The sequence below is a fragment of the Spea bombifrons genome, chromosome 2 (genome assembly GCF_027358695.1).
Source record: "Spea bombifrons isolate aSpeBom1 chromosome 2, aSpeBom1.2.pri, whole genome shotgun sequence".
Taxonomy (NCBI): Eukaryota; Metazoa; Chordata; class Amphibia; order Anura; family Pelobatidae; genus Spea; species Spea bombifrons.
The window spans coordinates 68,941,471-68,956,479 of record NC_071088.1 but is presented as its reverse complement, the minus strand read 5'-3'; the positions used below and the strand labels follow the sequence as shown (position 1 = coordinate 68,956,479).

The 15,009-nt window shown below is 39.9% G+C and overlaps 1 protein-coding gene across 5 annotated transcripts; it reads right to left on the bottom strand.

Moving 5' to 3' along the window:
- Positions 1–8,197: 8,197 nt before the first annotated feature.
- Positions 8,198–14,718, bottom strand: C2H1orf216 (chromosome 2 C1orf216 homolog). 5 transcript variants are annotated; one of them, XM_053454673.1, is made up of 3 exons: positions 14,578–14,718; positions 10,956–11,004; positions 8,198–9,327 (listed from the first exon to the last, which is right to left on the bottom strand). In XM_053454673.1, the coding sequence occupies exon 3, from the start codon at positions 9,301–9,303 to the stop codon at positions 8,461–8,463; it is 843 nt and encodes a 280-aa protein (XP_053310648.1). In that variant the 5' UTR covers positions 9,304–9,327; positions 10,956–11,004; positions 14,578–14,718; the 3' UTR covers positions 8,198–8,460. The 5 variants fall into 5 exon arrangements, with proteins under 5 accessions (XP_053310648.1, XP_053310649.1, XP_053310650.1 ...); XM_053454674.1 differs by having other exon boundaries at positions 14,582–14,718; XM_053454675.1 differs by lacking the exon at positions 10,956–11,004 and having other exon boundaries at positions 8,198–9,325; positions 14,582–14,718.
- Positions 14,719–15,009: the final 291 nt, after the last annotated feature.

Here is a 15,009-nt window from a genome sequence, read left to right as displayed (position 1 = left end):
AGTCCTGAAGTCTTGCGCAGTCACACAAGACTTCCTTTACGAATGGATGCATTGCGTTCTCAATGAATGTGATGTTCCATTTATGTAAAACCTCATGAAAGTAGAAAACAAAATGATAATAATAATTAAAAAAAAAAAAGTTCTCCAACAGGTTCCCAACTGATCTAATGATGTTCTATACACAAATACGGTAATACAAATTAAAAACCCTACACCCACATATTCTCCAAAAATATATACTTTTGTGGGGGTATTTAGAGTCGGTGGGCTGGTTAACAGTCACACATGTGACATAGGTATCACAAAATAAAATTTTAAAATTTCAGGTTTGGAAAAGACAACAGGCACGTTCCATTTTGTGCCCAGTAATTTCCACAAAAAAAAAATAAACCTACACATTTTCAAATTCAGAACACATGAATGACATTTATCCACTGATCAGCCATAACATTAAGACCACCTGTCTAATAATGCGCAATAGGGCCTCTATGGATGCATCCTGGTGCCATGTGTTCTCCAAGTAAGCAACGCACCCGGCTATCCACGTGATGTAAAAGAAAATGTGATTCATCAGCCCAGGCCACCTTCTTCCATTGCTCCTTGGTGCAGTTCTAATGCTCATGTGCCCATTGTAGGTGCTTTCAGCAGTGGGGTCAGCATGGGCTTCCTGACTGGTCTGCGGCTACACAGCCCTATACACAAAAAACTGCAATGCACTGTGTGTTCTGACAGAACCAGGATAATTTTTTTCAGCAATTCGAATTACAGTAACTCGTCTGTTGGATTTCACCACACGGCCACACACGTGCATCATTTTTAACCTTTTACTATTTATATAGTTAAAGAACATTTTGGGGTTTGTTTTACTCTCTTTGGCAATGAGTCTTTCTGTCTCCATTTTTGCTGCTTTATCTGATTTTTACATATTTTTTTTTTCCTGATAGTGCTTCCTCACTGCCTTCCTGTTTTAGTAGCTTAAATGCCTTTTTTTGCCATTTATTGCCCCCTTTACATTTTTATTTATCCACATTGGTTTTCTCTTGTTCCTGACTCTTTTATTCCCATACGGTATGTACCTTTCACAGTGAGAATTTAAGATATTTTTCCATTTAGTGTCTGTACTCTTGTTTTTGAGGACATTTTCCCAATTTACAGTGTTAAGGGCTTCTCTTAGTGACCTCATAGTGACCTGCACATTAGTTACTCTGTCAGGTCAGTTGGTTAATATTAAGTCCAGTAGGGCGCCCCCTCTGGTCGGGTCCTGTACCGATTGGGACAGATAATTATCTTTAGGTATAGTCAGAAACCGGTTTCCTTTATGAGACGCTTGACATTTTTTTTTCGTGCTTCTAACACATCAGCTTTGAGGAGGACAGGGGAGGGCTGGCAGCCTAAGGCCTGGGGGGGCAAGTCACGTGAAGTGGCTCCGCCCCCTCGCACTCACCTTTCACCCCTCACGCTGCTCCCATTACTATGCGGCCATCAGACTGCTGGAAAACTGATCTAAACGGCCGCTGGGTGCTGATGCCACCGGCCGGAGCTACTTTAATCCTTTTTTTTTATTTATTTAATATGCCGGATAGACTTGCCATATTAAAAATAAATAAATAAAGTATTAAAGTTGCGCCGGCTGGCAGCATCAGCACCCAGCGGCCGTTTAGATTCGATTTCCAACAATCTGATGGGAGCAGCGTGAGGGGTGAAAGGTGAGTGCGAGGGGGCGGAGCTTTCACCCCTCACGCTGCTCCCATCACTTGGCGGCCATCGCATACGGCCGCTGGGTGCTGATGCCGCCGGCCGGCGCTGCTTTAATACTATTTTTTTTTTCATTTAATAGCCGATCCGGCTTGCCATATTACATTTTTAAAAAAAGTATTAAAGTAGCGCCGGCCGGCGGCATCAGCACCCAGCGGCCGTTTAGATTAGATTTCGGGCGGCCTGGGGAGCAATTGCCCCCCTGCCCCCCGGCCCAGCCCCTGGAGGAGGAAATGTTCACTTGCTGCCTAGTATATCCCACCCACTGACAGGTGCCATGATCAGTGGTATTCACTTCACCTGTCAGTGGTCATAAAATTATGGCTGATCTGTGTATATTTTGTAGTATTTTTGTCAACTGGACTGGTTTGGGAACCATTTCCATAGTACATTTTTCATTACTTTAATGTATTACTCGTACTAAAAGTTGGACTATGCATCTAAAAATAGTATCAAGAGAAAGCTCTATTTGTGCATGAAAATACAATGTTTGTGGGTCCACACAAATTAAAAAGGAGAATCATGGTTAAGGAAACATTGTGGAAAAATGGAAAAATGGAAAAATGGAAAAATGGAAAAATCTCAGATTTTTGGGCACAAAACACCCTCTGTAAAGAAGAGGTTAGCAACTGTCCTATGTTATATCTTAGACATTACATATGGCAACAGAAATAGTTTTTATGATTATGTGATAAGTTTCAATACAAATCTCTGTGCAAGGAAGCACCAATACAATGTGAAACCCGAACTGTGCTGTCTGCTAATATTTAAGGGGTTTCTTGCGCCGGACCCAAGTATCTCCTAAGCTTGAGACTGAAAATATTTGCTTGACCCCTCTTTTTTAGTTAAGACGTCGCTTTCTTCTGCAGTTCTGTGCTTTGTAAAGATATGGGGGAGAAAGAAGAGGATTAGAAAAGAAAAATGAAAAAAATAGTCCTGTTTTGTCAAGGATTTGAAAAGTCAAGTAGCCACTTTCTTTGAAAGCAAATATATATATATACACAAAATATTGTCAATGACTGCAAAATAAAAAAAAACACACAAGCTAGCAAATTTTGAGGACTATATACATAGAAAAGCTTTGGTGTGAAAAGAATAAAAAAATAATATTTCATTGGTTGCTGGATTATATAATATCTTCAGGCAGCTGCTTATTCATCATTTTATGTGTCCTAGCTTTGTTATCTTAGCCCAATGTACTAGGGAAACATACTGACTACGTATTACACTGCCTTGTGGTACAATAGAATGGTTGAGTCTCAATCACCCAGGCCAACACTCTGGCTAATTAAAGTCTACAGAGGAAATATTTTCATGGTACAAGTATGACTTCATAAGCATTGCCATAAAGAATCAACTCAGGATGGTGTTTGAGAAGGGAAAGTTATCCAAAATATCACGTGGCTAACAATGGCAGCCTCCAAGTCTGCAGTTAAAGGAATTTTATTGGAACAAAATGAAATAAAACCAAAAATTCTTTAAGAGATGTTATCTTCTCATAAGAATGCCATTCAGAACTCATCAGTGGATCTCCAGAGTTACTTTGTGGACAAATGTAGCAATTTGACAGGCTACACTAAGTTACATTCAAATTCAATACCTACCTAGTGTACCACACTAGCCAGATCTACTTTATATCCTAATGCACAACACAAAGGTTACCACAAATAGCAACAGAAAGACAGCTGTCCCACCTCTTTCTGCAATGACTGAGGTGGCTAGATAGTTCTCCATATGTAGCTATGCCTTCATAACAGAATAAACAAACAGCATATCTAAAGCCATGGGTTTGCACATACAGTGCCCTCCACAAATATTGGCACCTTTGGTAAATATGAAGGCTATGAAAATTTGTTGTTATTGTTTAACCTTTTAATCTTTTCTTCAAAATATACACAAACATAGTCTGCTCTCATGGATAACGAACAATCGCAGTACAGGTTTATCTACCGCCCTTCCTTAAGATAATATGTACATATGCTATATAACATATAATGCCTGATGAGGTTGGAGAATATGTAGCAAGGGATTTGAGACCATTCCTCCATACAGAATCTCTCCAGATGCGAGATCAACACTGGTGGGCTCTCCTCTTCAAGTTATTGGACTGGGATGGCCATGGTAGGACCTTGATTTTGTGGTCAGTAAACACATTTTGTGTTGATGTATGTTTTGGATCATTGTCCTGCTGGAAGATCCAGCCATGGCACATGTTAAGCTTTCTGGCAGAGGTAGTCAGGTACTCTGTATCCAAACAAAATATCCAGGTCCTCTGGCAAAAAAAAAAAACAGCCTCAAAATATTAAAGAGCCACCATCATATTTAACGTGGGCATGAGGTACTTTTCCACATGGGTACCTCTCTGTGTGTGCCCAACCCATCCCTGGTGTTTATTGCCAAAAACCTCTATTTTAGTTTTGTCTGACCATAGAACCCGATCCCATGTGAAGTTCCATTAGTGTCTGGCAAACTGAAGGCGGTTGCGTTTGTTTATGGATGAGATTAGAGGCTTTTTTCTTGGAACACATTCAAGCAACTTTTGGTGATGTAGGTGATGTCGGATTGTAGTTTCGGAGACTTTCTGACCGCAAGGTGCAACTACCTTTTGGAGATTTTTTGGCCACTCCAACAGTGCATTGAGGCAATCTAGACACACGTCCTCTTCCAGGTTGATTCATAACATTTCCAGTTGCCTGGAAATTCTTAATTATGGCCCTGATATTGGAAATGGGCATTTTCAATGCTTTTGCTATTTTCTTATAGCCACCCATTTTGTGAAGCTCAATTGCCTTTAGCCGCACATCACAGCTATATTCGTCAGTCTTACCCATTGTGATGAATGGCTAAGGGAGTCTGGCCTATATGTTACCTAATAACAGGAAGTCATTGATGAACAATTTCCTGTTCCTAGTCACCCAGGTGTACTAAAAATGTAAAATATCAATGGGAATATACTTCAAATATATTTTTCTCATATAAATTCATAGTAGTGCTAATAAATGCGCCACACATATATTTAACTTTTTGGGGGATAAACCTGTGTTGTGTTTACAATTTTTTGATATCCATGAGTACAATTTTTTGTGTATTTTTTTAACAAAAGATGAAAAGGTTAAACAATAAAGATCATTTTTCACAGCCTTCTTTGTTCATATTTAGTTAGCAAGGGTGCCAATACTTGTGGAAGTCACTGTATTTAGTTTCACAGCTGTAAACATGACAGGACATCACTGTCCTCCCATACCGTGCCTGACCTCATTCAGTGAAACATGAGTGAAAATACACACATCTTGCTCTATAACACAGAGGCACACGCATTTCTTAATGATTGCACAAACGGAGGTGGCCTTGTACATTTTGTTAATGTACAAAATTAGCACTAAAACAGGTTAATGTTGAAGACTTTGTTATTCTTTCTTTTAGAAGAGGACAGAATGGCAGAAAACACCAAATATATACCGCACATCGACATTTTAATGCCTTGAGCCAAAGAAATGTGTGGCCACGGGTGGATGTGAAGCAGGCATTTATTAACAAAAATCTCCCTTCAAAGGAAATATGGCAATCGTATTATAGCGGTTGTATCAAAGTGTCATGACTGTTTTCTTTATGCAGTGCAATGTTGCACCTTTTGCATTAAAGACGTGTGTAAGAAAAAAAATAAATAGTGAAACTGTGACATTTGCACCTGGGCCACATAAATAAGTAATGTTGTGTGAAATATATATATATATATATATATATATATATATATATATATATATATATATATATACTGATACAACACAGCTCACAATGATATATTCAGCTCACAAGATGTATACCATTGTACACTGAAAGTGCAGGCATAAATACCACAATTCCATGTAATTTATAATCAATGCATTTTGAAAAATCGAATTCTGCCATGCAATTGTTCTAAGCATTGTCTGGAGAAGTGGTTGGGGAAAAAGGAGTTGGTTTATTCAAAGTAAAGCTTTTTCTGCACGCAGAAATCTAATATTTGACAGCAGGTCGTCTTCTGTAAAACCTCACGAATTAACCTCTACTGCTACTGCTGGTAGGCCATTCCACTTATCTATCACCTAGAAATGTTTTCTATCATTACATCTAATGGCTTCCAGATGCAATTGTATGATAAGTATGTATTTGGATATATTTTGGTCATTGACAATGTTCAATTTCACTGGAGAGAACAGTCACAAATTAGTAGATGCTAGTTTGCCAAAATAAATGCTGTCTTTTCGGTGACAATACTTGACAGTTCTTTAATTAGAGATCCCGACGACATTGTTAAGCTGGTTTCTTCCTGTACAGGATTCTTTGAAGTCTGTTCTCAGCAAGAAATGTCAAGCCCCTTTTTCCTTTACACACATCTATAACAGGAGGGAGTTCCAGAAAGCATTATTTCACACAGGCAGTGAAAATTCCCCAAATAACCTTTTGTGCCACATAATTGGCTAAGTGACTTATGTGCAGCATATGCTCCCATCATTTCCTATGAAGAAGTAGATTGTTTTCCTGTACCATCCCCTTGTAAAAGCACAATGTAAACGTAAGAGGTATTTATGTACCATGTAAATCATCACAATACACTAACATTGTATAAACGGCTAATCATCAGCATGGGGTACTTGCATCCGACCTAATAAGCTATATATATATGGCATCTGTCGCCTAGTCGCTATGCTACACAGTAGGGGTGACATATATATATATATATATATATATGCAAACATTCTATATTGGAAAACGAGAACATTCAACACTGTTTTTGATAAGAGTATTTAATATGTTAATTCAGTACCGAACAAACTATTTAAACAAAAGATTGCCAGTTTAAAAAAGTTTGGCGTTTTTTTTTTTTCACAAATGGACATGTAACAGGTAATCGCTCGCACAAGTGAAGTGCAATATATATCTAAACTGGACACTATTTTATTGAATAGCCATTCTGTGCAGGCTGCACAGTTCTACACAAATCTTTTGGCTTGGAGAATATCTTCAAGGTTTAGTAGCTGATGTTGGACTAACGTTGCCGCAACTCTCTGCTGCCCAGGCATGGCCAGGAACCACAATTTTACTTCTCCGGATCCACTCTTTGAAGGCCATTCAGAATGAAAATTTCACTCAACTAAAGTTTTTGCTCATTGAAAAAATACCACATAGCTGCATGCAAATACAAAAAGAGGAAGAAACAAAGGAAAATAAAGGATCTACAGTTACCTTAGGCCTAATTCTCAGCCCCCCTCATTTCCTATTCCCTGAGCCTCTACAGACCTCGACGCATAAATAGAGGTTTAAGTGTATTCCCAGCCTGAGGCCAGCAGCCCTTCAGTGTCCCTTATCTGCGGGATAAAATACAGACAATGAGCCTGGGGCAGCATCAGCGGCACGGCTCTTGTCTGCTTTCTCGCCCGCTCCCTGCAAACCTTTCTCTTTCCCCTGCCTGAAGAAGGTTATCACTGCAGCTTCAGCCCCTTGCAGCTTCTAAGTCCAAGACTATGGATTTGCCCTGTGGCTATCAACATGGCCACTAAATTTTATTGCTTTGCTGTATCAATGCAGAACAGCAAAGATTAGGCCCTTATTGTAGTTATGCATTCATTTGTCTGAAACATTGTTTCTTCCCCCAAATCCTATTTCCACTAACATATGCCATGCCAGCAACAAATTAAATAAAAATGTACATTGTTTAACACTTCCATCAACGGTTTCTGAAAAAAAGCCTTATTGTCAGAAGGCAAGCACTTTGCTCATGTGATAGTGAATGAATTTGCCTAAATTTCCTGTATTTTTGGTACTTTACATATACAGGTAGTTGCCTGAACTTTGGAAAACCTATGGGGTTGTTCTGCGATACAGAGCATTAGTCATTAATATGACTGGGTATTGCCAGAGCTGGTCTTAGACCAAATGGTACCCAAGGCAAGAATGCTCTTTGGTGCCCCCACCACTATTTTTAGTTTTATTTTAGATACTTTTATGCTTTAACACGATTATTTCAAAATTTAATTTTTAAACACATTTTTCTGTTTTTATCTGAAAATCACTGTGACTTTTGGGACGGAAGAACACTTGAGTACACTCATAAGCACCAAACATTCTGTGCTCTGAATATGCCGCTAGCAAAGTGTTCCAGGGGCTGCCACCAATTTGTTCATGTCTCCCTAAGAAAAATATGCCGCTGTCTGTTGCTCTATGATTCAGCTGCATGAAAAATAAATTGTTTATCGCATAGGCTTGTCTCAGTGTGCATTGTTAAGCACCTCTTGCAAAGTGTTAACACTTTTTTCCACACTTACAATTTGTGTGGAGGTTCACCTCCACATCCATGAGACTTAACAGACTTTCTTGGTCCCTTGGAGGACTACTGCTTGCGAAAGAGTATATTCATGCTGGTGGTACTTTGGAAGTATATAAACACAAAGATGACTCGGTATACTTTGTGGTAGTTTTATTTCATTTTTGCAATAAAACACAATTAAATAAATATGTATATTATCCCCTCTACCCTGCTACTGGACTGGCTGAGGTATGTAAAAGCAGTGAAGGTAACAGCATTAATTTCTTGAATGATGAAATGTGTTTTGAATCTTCTGCTTTGTTTGCTTTAGGTTCACTCTGGTGGGATAGGAGTGTAAAATCTTGAGGATGTGGTGGTTGCTCCCTGGTGATGTGATGATGGTTGGTTCTGTTGATATGTCACGCTGTTTCCTTGTTCGACATATTGCTACAACCATGCTGAATATATCTTAAGATCTCTTTGCGGTTATCCAAGATAGTATCAAAGCTTTCTTGCAACCTGTTCTGCTGATCTCTCACCCTCTGCTGCAAGCTTCTGATCCACCTCAGTAGGGCCAGACGGCGATACATGGTGAGTTGTGCATGATGTTTTTCTTTTTCCTTCTCTTTTAGCTTCTCCTTGTCCTGTAAGCTTTGGAATGCTTCTGTCAACGTAAGAGAAAGTGATTCAGAGTCTGATGAGGACTCAACCTCAGATTCTTCTGTTTCGGGATCTTCTTGTAGGATAGCCTTAGGTACTGAGACGCTTGCTTCTTCCCATATGTTGCCAGATACACTATCTGGACTATCAATGCTGAGGGAGCTGCTAGCATATCCGTTATCTTCTAACGGTGAAGCTGGCCAATCAGCACTTTCTTTTATGGCATCTTTAACTGGGGTATCCCCTTCTAGCTCCATAATCTCTGCCCCCTCTGGTGGGCTTCTCACTTCTTCTTCTGAGGACGATAAACTTATACCTTCAGACCTGACCACCTTCAATTGCCCAATTGACTTATTTTTCAAATGACTTCTGTTATCTTCCAAAGAAGATCTTTCCTCATCTGTCTTTATTTTACTTTCTTCTTCTTCTTCTTTCTTCTCCTGCCTCCAGTTTTCATTTTTGTCATAAACTTCTTCCAAAATGTTGAAATTTGTATCCTGTTTCCTTTCTTTATCGCTGGGGAATGGTAGGCTTCCCAAAGATTTTGTATCATGAAAAGGTGACTGATGAGGGGTGGCCTCAGGTTTCTGAATAGCAAACATGTTCTTCAGCACTATTTGTTTCCTTGGAGAGAAAAAAATGGTAAATATGTTAGTTTTCTGTAACATAATACAAATGCTAAACATTTCTGGTTAACAAAATTACTGATTTAACCTCAGTGAATGATCTCTTATAGTCAGTGTCAACACTAAAGAAAAATAGTAGTCCCCCACAATGGCTTTTCCTATCTGTAATTTGGAGGCTGCATGCACCATGTGCTTGTGCAGTGCAGCATTTGTCTTTCACATGACACTTTCAAGCCTTTAATGTGAAAGTCACATGAAAAATAAAATACAGAAATAGCAGCCCCGCTTCGGCTAACAAGAGGAACCATTGTCTCTTTCAGAGACACTAGGGTCATTGACACCCCAACTCCAATAGATGACTAATCTTATTACAAGAGGATCTCTGTTAACAATTAAAATGTTCCACCCCAAACCCCAGTATTTTATACAAGCAGCAGATCAGCATATGTCACATGCATACACATGCATACATATGTAATATTTGTCTTCTTTAAAATATACATTTTAATAGTAGATAACCATTCTAATAACTGCCGCAAATTGTAAGACTCGGTTTTACCTTTAACTTGATTTTACATTTAGAAAAGCCTGTGTCCCGGGATTTATTGTAACTTGAGATGAATGCAATACCTAGAAAAAAACTTGTTATAAAAATGTGATTTGTATAGGAGAAAAAAGTACTTCTTAAAGGTCTGCAAAATTATTGAATATATAAATATAAGACCAAGATCTTGCAGCTCCTTCTTTCGTAATATTTTTCTATTTAGATAAAATAGTGTAGAATGGTACATTGTGCCAACCCCACCTTCGACACAGACATACATAGAACGTGATGGCGGATAAAAACCATTTGCCCCATCTAGTCTACTGCCTGATGTAAGGACTCAAGCATTGGTCTTGTCTTAGTTTTAGGATAGCTCATTGCCTATCCCATGCGTGTTGAAATTCGCTCACTGTTTAGCCTCTACCAATTCTGCTTTGGAGGCCGTTCCACTCATCCACCACCCTTGCCTGTGACCCTATAGTTTTAGGTGATGACCTCCTTTGATATAAACTGTACTTGGACACACACTTACTTTTTGAGCCAGATAACACACCTTTACCTATTATTGCTGCTGCAATTGCTATTTATATTAGTAAAATGTACATATATTTGTGTGGTGTACATGGACAATAAAACAACAGGACAGGGGATATACAGTATATTCAGTCACAAAGAACTAAATGTTACTTGTGTTACTAGCACAGGCTGTTGGTAGAGGAACAAGATTGGTGCTGCCAAGAACATCTATATATATGTATGTTTGTCCATAGACTAGAACAAGGTATATTACTAAAATCTGAAAATATATTTGTTCCACTCGCACACAAATCTGCTATTGTAATAAATTCAGTTTTGTATTGAAAGGTGGAGATCAGTCTGTGTGTGCAGATGGAAGAGGGGGTGGGGATTGGCTTTAGCCGACTCTTCCTTCCTGCGTTGCATGAAATGGTGCTGAAAGAACAGCGACTGCTAGACAAGTCTCTCTACCGTATATCACACCGAACACGCAGTGTCATTGTGCTGCTTTGTGAACAGGAGTTAGTATCAGCGGCAGGAAATGGGATCACGTCTTAGAGCTCACCTAAGAATATCGCCTGCTCAATGGGAGACACGTTCAGACGTACAGAGATACTCTGGAGAGAAGCTAAAGCGGGTGCAAGATAAATATTAATACGAAAGATTAACAACCTCAGAACGTAATGAGATCCTTAACTGCATCACATTAAAGCAGGGGGTTAAACAGTGACATGCTGTGCGCTACATTAACACACTCTCTTTTTATATGAAATGAACTGTGCAGATTTAGAAAATACACAAAAAAATTGTGTAAGTGAAATGGCCTGATTATTCTAATGATTATCGATAAACTTGTTACATGCATCCTAGTTAACAAGTTAAAAACAATGTTAAAAGGGTTAGCATAACCGAATGTTATGTATTGAAGAGCTACAGTGCCTTGCCCAAGTAATTACCCCCTGGGCATTTTTCCTATTTTGTTGCATTACAACATAGAATTAAAATTGATTTTTTATATCATGTAATGGACATACACAAAACAGTTTGAATTGGTAAAAATTATAAAAAATAAAGAACGGAAAAGTGGTGTGTCTGTGTTTGTATTTACCCCCTTTGCTATGAAGCCCCTAAATAATATCTGGTGCAACCAATTACCTTCAGGAGTCACATAATTAGTTAAATAAAGTCCACCTGTGTGAAATCTAAGTGTCACATGATCTGTCACATGATCTCACTATCTATACACCTGTTCTGAAAAGGCCCCAGAGCCTGCAATGCCACTGAGCAAGGGGCAGCACCAAGTAAGCGGCACCATGAAGACCAAGGAGCTCTCCAAACAGGTCAGGGACAAAGTTGTGGAGAAGGACAGAACAGGATTGTGTTATAAAAAATATCCAAAACTTTGAACATCCCTTGGAGCTTTTTGGCCATCAAGGAAAATGCTATGTCTGGCACAAACCCAACACCTCTCATCACCCCAAGAACACCATCCGGATGTTTTTCATTGTCAAGGAAACTAGTTAGAATTGATTAAATGATGGACGGCTCTAAATACAGGGAAATTCTTGAGGGAAACCTGTTTCGTTCTTCCAGAGGTTTGAGACTGGGACTGAGGTTCTCCTTCCAGCAGGACAATGACCCTAAGCATACTGCCAAAACAACACTCAAGTGATTTAAGGGGAAACATTTACCGTATTGGCTCGAATATAGGCCGCACTTTTTTCCCCCACTTTAAGTCTTTAAAGTGGGGGTGCGGCCTATATTCGGGGTCTAGTGCCCGACGCCCGGGACATGCAGTCCCGGGCGCCGGGCAGGCAGCGGGGTTAGGATACAGATCCCCCGCAGCGGTGCAGGGGACCTGCATCCTACTCCCCGATACGCTAAGACAGCCTCCCCTGCCAGCACTTCCCTCGGGGGGGGGGTGCTGGCACGGGAGGTTGTCTAAGCGCATCGTGCGGACCGTCCGCACGATGCGTTTTACCTCTGCCCACCCCCGACTTACCGGAGCAGACTCCCGGGCACCGGAAGTTGCGTACCGGCACCGGAAGTTGCATACGCGTATTGCGTAGATGTCCCCCGCCGGCCCCGCAAGACACCCGGGAGTCTGCTCCGGTAAGTCGAGGAGGGGGGGGCAGAGGAGGACAGTGGCAGCATATCTCGGGGGGGGAGGAGGAGGACAGTGGTAGCATATCGGGGGGGGAGGAGGAGGACAGTGGTAGCATATCGGGGGGGGAGGAGGACAGTGGTAGCATATCTCGGGGAGGGAGAACAGTGGCAGCATATCTCGGGGGGGGCAGAGGAGGACAGTGGTAGCATATCTCGGGGAGGGAGGACAGTGGCAGCATATCTCGGGGGGGGAGGAGGACAGTGGTAGCATATCTCGGGGAGGGAGGACAGTGGCAGCATATCTCGGGAGGGGGGGACAGAGTGGCAGCATGTTTTTTTTTGGTGCTTTTTTAAAGAAAAAAACTTTTTCTTTAAAAAAGCACCAAACTTTTAGGGTGCGGCCTATATACGGGGGCGGCCTATATCCGAGCCAATACGGTAAATGTCTTGGAATGGCTTAGACAAAGCTGAGACCTCAATCTAATTGAAAATCTGTGGTGTGATTAAAGATTGCTGTACACCAGCAGAACCCATACAACGTAAAGGAGCTGGAACAGTTTTTCCTTGAAGAATGGGCGAAAATCCCAGTGGCTAGATGTGCCAAGCTTATAGAGACGTACCCCAAGAGACCTGCAAAAGGTGGCTCTACAAAGTATTGCCTTTGAAGGGTGAATAGTTATTCTGTTTTTTGTCCTATTTCTTGTTTGTTTCACAGTAAAAAACATATTTTGTATTTTCAAAGTAGTAGGCATATTGTGTAAATCAAATGATACAAACCCCCAACAAATCTATTTTAATTCTAGGTTGTAATGCAACAAAATAGGAAAAATGCCAAGGGAGGGAGGGAGGGGGGGTGAATACTTTAGCAAGGCACTGTATACAATCTGCATATTGAGCAGAAATATATATAAAATGTGCTTTATCTCAATTACTAGGTAATATATTCCAGAATGGTTTATTATCTGTTGTAATTTAAAATAGTCTACTTAATACAACCAGGATAAAACCTGGTTATAACACATTTTTAAGCGGCCATAAATAAGTGTGAAAACAGGTCTTTTCACATCACGTGGAATTTTTTTCCTGATCGCAGTACAACTTTCTTCTATTGACTGATCTCACACAATACTGTATATTTTTATTGAAAATCAAGGTAAACTGTTTCCTACCATTTTTTAGACATGGTAGATTATAATGAGAAACAGAGCTGGGGCCCTATGGACTAAAATGTACTTTAATATTTACATTTCAGCCACAACGTACAGCAGCCAAATTAAAATTTACTGTGACTTCTCTGTTTTAAGTCATGTGAACTCCGGTCCATAGCAGATATGTAATAAATTATTATTATTATTATTATTATTATTTAGAGTCTATATTTCTGGCATTCGGTTAAATGAACATCATAGTTCCACAACAGCTTGATTACAAGTTCAGCTTTTTACCTACTTTGGAAAGTTGAAACCAAATACCGCATGTTACTTTTGAGCGTCTAGCTTATAGTTTAACTAGGAATAATGTAAACAACGCTGTGATCCCACATCTGAAAAATTACCAACACTAAGATAAGATTCCCCATTGCCACTTATGTGCTATATGGGTGTTGGAAGGCAATGCATTGCTCACCACTAAAAACACTGAAATGAAATCAGCAAATGCAAAGATGTGTACTGTTTACCTATTCCAGGGGTATTATTTGATAATCATTAATAAAAAACATTATTACAAGAAAACCATTGTTAAAATAAAACAAAAAGCTCAATCCTTTTGATAGATTATGCCCCTTTAATGGGAGGTAGATTTATTGTTCTAATATGGACCAAATTAATACTATTAAGAGGTTAAATGCTCTATCCCCTCCCCCACACACACTGCAGTTTTCCTGTGCATCATTAACGCTTATTGAATAAGAGGACGCACAGTATTATAGGCTCCCTGCATAACAAAACACAATGTAACACTGCATAGCATGATCTGCAATGTAAACAGAAGACATGTCACGGTGTCCTCCTCATCATCTCCCTTCCACTCAACATCAGGATGTGCCAGCAGTTTCTATTAACAGAGATCAGGAACAGACCTACCTACAATATGTGACAGTGTGGTTGGAATATCCACCTCGTCTCTGTATCCAGGCTGTTCCTCCTGCAGCAGCCAAGGGAACGGAAATATTTTCCTCAGCTACAGCAGGAAAACGTCAGTGGTTACACACTTCCTATGGGCTAGATCAAGTAGAGCGGTGCACGGGTTTAATGCAGCACTGAGCACTCACATACATCCATCTTCATCATTATATACAAGAGATGCTGCTATTGATGTGTGTGTGCAGGACGAGAAACATTCTCATTTCTGTACAAGTGAATCTATCTGATTCTCGTGATCATATGATCATAAAATCTATAAAGATCTATAAAGGCAGCTGTAATGTCAGCTCAGTATGTCTCTGGGCTACCGCCTGAGATATATTTTCTCCCTGGTTTTCTCTTTATTTTGCAATGCGAATGTTCGTTTTGTGT

Coding starts and splice junctions, on each gene's coding strand:
- C2H1orf216 (XM_053454673.1), bottom strand. CDS start 9,303: ATGTTTGCTATTCAGAAACCTGAGGCCACCCCTCATCAGTCACCTTTT.